This window comes from Vespula pensylvanica, chromosome 6 (assembly GCF_014466175.1).
Source record: "Vespula pensylvanica isolate Volc-1 chromosome 6, ASM1446617v1, whole genome shotgun sequence".
NCBI lineage: Eukaryota > Metazoa > Arthropoda > Insecta > Hymenoptera > Vespidae > Vespula > Vespula pensylvanica.
The window spans coordinates 3,433,752-3,438,751 of NC_057690.1; the positions used below are offsets into that span (position 1 = coordinate 3,433,752).

General features: G+C 27.3%; 2 protein-coding genes across 6 annotated transcripts in view; one reads left to right on the forward strand and one right to left on the reverse strand.

Annotated features, from left to right (window-relative positions):
* Positions 1-948: 948 nt before the first annotated feature.
* On the reverse strand, positions 949-3,292 carry LOC122630268 (abscission/NoCut checkpoint regulator). 4 transcript variants are annotated; one of them, XM_043814599.1, is made up of 6 exons: positions 3,137-3,292; positions 2,646-2,845; positions 2,364-2,589; positions 2,137-2,289; positions 1,914-2,060; positions 949-1,841 (listed from the first exon to the last, which is right to left on the reverse strand). In XM_043814599.1, exons 2-6 carry the CDS (start codon positions 2,705-2,707, stop codon positions 1,644-1,646), a joined length of 786 nt encoding a protein of 261 aa, XP_043670534.1. In that variant the 5' UTR covers positions 2,708-2,845; positions 3,137-3,292; the 3' UTR covers positions 949-1,643. The 4 variants fall into 4 exon arrangements, with proteins under 4 accessions (XP_043670534.1, XP_043670532.1, XP_043670535.1 ...); XM_043814597.1 differs by having other exon boundaries at positions 3,023-3,284; XM_043814600.1 differs by having other exon boundaries at positions 2,646-2,810; positions 3,137-3,283.
* Positions 3,293-3,629: 337 nt separating this feature from the next.
* The window catches only part of LOC122630269 (SUN domain-containing protein 1-like), a 3,170-nt gene continuing 1,799 nt past the window's right edge, over positions 3,630-5,000 (forward strand). Inside the window, exons 1-6 of one of the 2 annotated variants that reach the window (XM_043814603.1) lie at positions 3,630-3,743; positions 3,833-3,967; positions 4,200-4,405; positions 4,532-4,574; positions 4,687-4,844; positions 4,961-5,000. The exon at positions 4,961-5,000 is cut by the window's right edge and continues 128 nt beyond it. In XM_043814603.1, the coding sequence (XP_043670538.1) occupies positions 3,686-3,743; positions 3,833-3,967; positions 4,200-4,405; positions 4,532-4,574; positions 4,687-4,844; positions 4,961-5,000 (640 nt within the window). In that variant the 5' untranslated portion in view covers positions 3,630-3,685. Of the gene's footprint in view, positions 3,968-4,199; positions 4,406-4,531; positions 4,575-4,686; positions 4,845-4,960 lie in introns of both variants that reach the window. The other variant, XM_043814602.1, reaches the window with a different exon arrangement.

Sequence of the window (5,000 nt, forward strand, 5' to 3'; positions counted from 1 at the left end):
TAAAGGATATAAGATGGATATTAGTAAAAAAAAATACAATTATACTAACTATCAATTGGTATCCAAATATCAAAAAATATAAAATCATGAAAGATGTGAAGTGTGGAATTATTAGAAAATTATTTTTTCTATAATTTCGTGCCATCTTCGTGTATAGTGAGTCAGTACTGTAACAATTCGACGAATTATTTCCCGAAGCCGATTTGAAACGTCGTCGTACGATTTGAAAGCTTGGCATGGCCAAGCGAAACGACAGACCTAAAAATAGTAAGCAGTGCTTAGACTGTTAGAAGTAAATGTTTTTGCGTTGCGACGCCCGAACTCGAACGTCGTCTCTCTTCTTTCTTCTTTCTTCTTCTTCTTCTTACTTTGGGGAATCCCGTGATTCCCAATCGAATATGTTGGATATATTCGAATATAACCGATGATTCCCGAAATTTGCACAATTTGTGAGAAACTACTTGCATCTTTTTGATACGTTTAATTTGGCAAAAATGATCGCATGTCGGAGTTGCGAATGAGATTGATTAGACGCAAAAATGATTGTCGTGTAAAAATGTGGACTACGTAAAAAATTGCTATTAATAATTTTTTTTTTACTAATTAAATTAGTATTTACGTTATTGAGAATTGGTTTTTGAAAAAGAAAAAAAAATATATATATACTTCTACGGTATCTTTTTTAAGAAAATTTTAATATTACTAAAGCAAGCTATTATAATATATGTGTATGTGTATGGATGTGTATGTGTGTGTGTATATATTTTTATTTGATAATATTGCAGCAAAAAAAGTTCCTTATAATAGAAATAATTATCACTATTTATATGTAATCTTACATAATAGAAATATATATATATATAACATGTACAGCAATCGTAAATATTTTAAAAAGCAAACCATATATTGTTTCTCATAGTAAAAACTCAAAATAAGTATAAAAAATACTTGTTCGCAAAGTAGATTTCTTCTTTCTTCTTTTTTGTTGAAATACAACTACAATACTGTATACATTAATACATAATATTATTATATGGATCAAAGATATCCAAGTTCGTATCGATTTGTATGAAAATTAATGATTATGTTAATTATCTGTCTCTTTTTTTTTTTTTTTTTTTTTTAATAACCCACAAAATGTTTATTATAGTAAGTTAACTTATTACAATCATTGTGTAATTTATCACAAGTTTATAATTTGTTTTATATGTATACATTTTTTGTCATTTGGGAGTCTTTGTTCTACGTTAAAACTTTTTCTATAAATAATCTGTAAAAACTCAAGGAACCTACTTATCGAACACATACTGTTCGTAATATGCGTTGTGTACAACATACTATATTTAAAAGTGCACATGTTTTTAAATTATGCGAATAATTGATTATAAAAATCAAAATATATTTAACTTCTCTGGCCGTTTTTATAAATATTAATGAAAAACTGTGTTTTACATCCAAAGTCACATCATATGATTTCTTGCTGACAGATAATCTTTAAGCATTTATTATATTTTAAAATAATATAATAATATGAAAGTTATTAAAAATGACGAGTAAGTGATATTTAGCGTGCATAGAATATCAAAAGCGTCCCCAATATCAAAAAGGGATCAATGTTTTGCAATTAATACTTCGTAAAATATTTATTCTGGAATCATCTTGTTGGAATGCTTAAAAGGCACTTTTTTATGAGTTTTTAATTCAAACTCATCGTGGTTATCTTCGAAACATATTATACAGTAAAGATCACCATTGCATCCTCTGCATTTCACCAAATCACCCGTTTGATCGCACATCACGCAAGAAGGTTTCTCATCTTCGTCATCGCTTGGAGTTCTGGTCTTTAAAAGAAATATAATATTTAAAGCGACTATAGAATATATTACTTTCTTAGAAATTTCTTTTATGCATACCTCTACTTCCATTTCCTCAAGTTCACTCACATCGTCATATTTTTGTTCGAGAGCTGCTTCAGCTATTGCTTTTTCAATAATCTTCATCGTCATAGCATGCTCACTTTCGTCATCGAAGTCATTATAATTATGACTTTGACTAGAATTCTAAAATATCGTCGTATACATTATTATTGATATCTAATCCTCAATAAAATTAAATGATTTAATTATATTTTCTTACAGATTTAGAATTATTAATATCCTGTAGCGCTCGTAGTCGTGCTTCGATTTCTTTATCGGGATCGTTTTTCGAAGATAATTTAATTTTTTCAAGATATTCTTTTATTAAATCGTCAGTTTTCTCTTGATCTGTTCTGCTATCAACTTGATGAATCTACAAATAATTTTCCACGTAATATTTTTATTTTATTTGAACATTGAAGTTTGTTCTTGTCGATTAATTCTTACATTTATCTTTTTCTCTGCCGATTCTTCGTCTCTTAACAGCGCCAACTTTTTCTTGATCTCTTCTATGCTAGGAATTCGTACATTATTGTCTTCTCCTTTCAATCTTCTCAATCGATCTACTATTTCTTGATCGGCAGGCTCCATACCAGTTTTAAATTTATCCCAATGATTCGTATGAGTATACATAACGATAGGAGGCTTAGCTAGATTTTTTAATAAATCTGAACTGAAATAAATAGAGGTGTATTATTTTATTCTGATAACCTTTGTACCGATACTTACTTGCTTGCGGTGTCAACAGAAGGTAAAGGAGCTTTGGTAGAATCAGGAGATGGAGATTCCATATTGTTACTTAATTTATTAATAGATATATTCTTGTTGTAACAACGTCCACAAATCTTCTTTACTGCTTTGTTTGGTACATTATGTTGATATTTTAGGCACTTGCTACAATGTGAGAAACCACAAGTAGGACAAGCATGCTAAAAAATATTGTAATCATAGAAACGCTATCTATGCTTGTAATTTTTATAAAAAAAAAAAAACTGCTACGAAAATAATTGAAAATAAATCGTGTAGAAAATCGTATAGAAAGATGAAGACAAATTACAACATAACCTATAAAGGCATAACAAAGATTGAGGAATTTAATCACTTACTTCCTTTCTAAAGAATGAAAACTTTGTTTCACACGTATTACAGGACATTTTCTAATTTGTCATCTTTCCGATTATATAAGAATGTTAAAGAGAAAATATAATAATGATTCTTACGAAGAGATTTCACTTTGCGAAACAATGATATCAATCAAGTGATTAATACGTCACAAATTGTCAATGTACAATAAATTTTTTATCGCTTGAATAAGAAAAAATAGTGCAATTCCAAGAAGCATTAATTATGATCAAGATGTCATTCGATTCATAAACACAATTTATGATCTAACTTACCGACCGTCAACAATACAAATTAACTTGATAATATACATTTTTTTTGATAACATAAATAACATAAATAACGTCTTGCTAACTTTTTTTCAATTAATAATTATAAATAATCAATATTACTAGGATACTGTCTTTTCAGTTTCAATTATAATTTTTAATTATAACAATTATTGATAACAACAGATCCCTGCATTACTGACAATAGATTACGAGTTTATTAAATTGTAGCCAGATGGCGGTGCAAGTAGAAATAATTTTTTTTCTATACTTTCATTTCTGTACCATTCGATAATTTAAAGAGATATAATTCGTTTAAATTTGAAAACCGTTAGTGTAAACTTGTCTTCGTTGTCTCTATCTTAATTATAAAACGTAATGTCACGAGTCAAAGGAGATATAGCAATTAAAAAAAATTCTTATAAAAAGACGAACGGTATTTCAAAAATTCTATTCGTATATCGCTTAAAATACTGTTTTATTTGAGAACTTAAACAGTAGTTTGAAATTTTTATTTACCCACAGGTACAAGTCATGCACTCGTAAAGTTAATGATTTTTGATTTATGGTTTCTTTATAAGGTTAGACAAATTTGTCGACTTAGTTATCAAGTATCACGTCCGATATTACGAACTATTTATTTCATGGCGATTGGAGCAGGTAATTAAACAAATTTTTCTACTGTCAATATATGATTATACGAACATTTATATAATTATATAAACATTATGTATATTATATATTACATAATTTATATTACACATTTTATTATATATTACATATTATATATTACACACACGCGCGCTTGCATTAATTATTTTATATTATATATAAAATTTATTTATTGTAAATATATACAACTTTTTTATTTATTTCTCATTAATGTATACAGGTATATTATTCATATATACATTGCTTAATGGCAATATCAATTCGATTACTTGCGAAAAATACAATAAACATAAAGAATCGAGGGAATCAAACGTCGAAATTCTTGCAATTTCTGATCGTTCAAAAGCCGATACGATATTATTAAAAGAAGAAATATCAAAGTTAAAAATGAAGACTTTTAATCTCGACATGATGATGCGAAAAATGGTTCATATAAATGACATTAAGTAACAAATTATAAATGAAAAAAGAATATTACTATTAATATGATTAGTTATTTTGTTGATGCAAATTATTTTTCTAATTTATTAATATATTTTTTCTTTGTCGCAGAATGCAGAATTAAGCAACATTCATTCGCCCTTGAAAAAAACATGTAACCTCGCTTTTTTTTTTTTAATGAAATTAATTATCATATTAATCTATAAATATATATATATATATAAAATTATATGTTTGAATATATTATTCAATATGTGTTTGATTAGATTTAGAAATGGCTGATTTTGTATCGGAATCAGTCGGTGGTTCAGTGATATCAACGCCAGATACAGAATCATATTTTGAATCGAAGAGTACTCAATTTTATTTCTTTGGCATTCCAATTTGGCGGCCGAATTATTTCACGCCTCGGAAAGTAATACAGGTGAATAAATAAGATAAGGATAACATATAAATCTAAATCAAATTTAAATGTAATATATTTTTTTTTTTCTTCTTTCTTTTCCTCGAATAAATTTTTTATCTTATGATATTTTAAAGCCTTGGAGTCAAGCAGGAGAATGTTGGGCTTTTCGTGGTT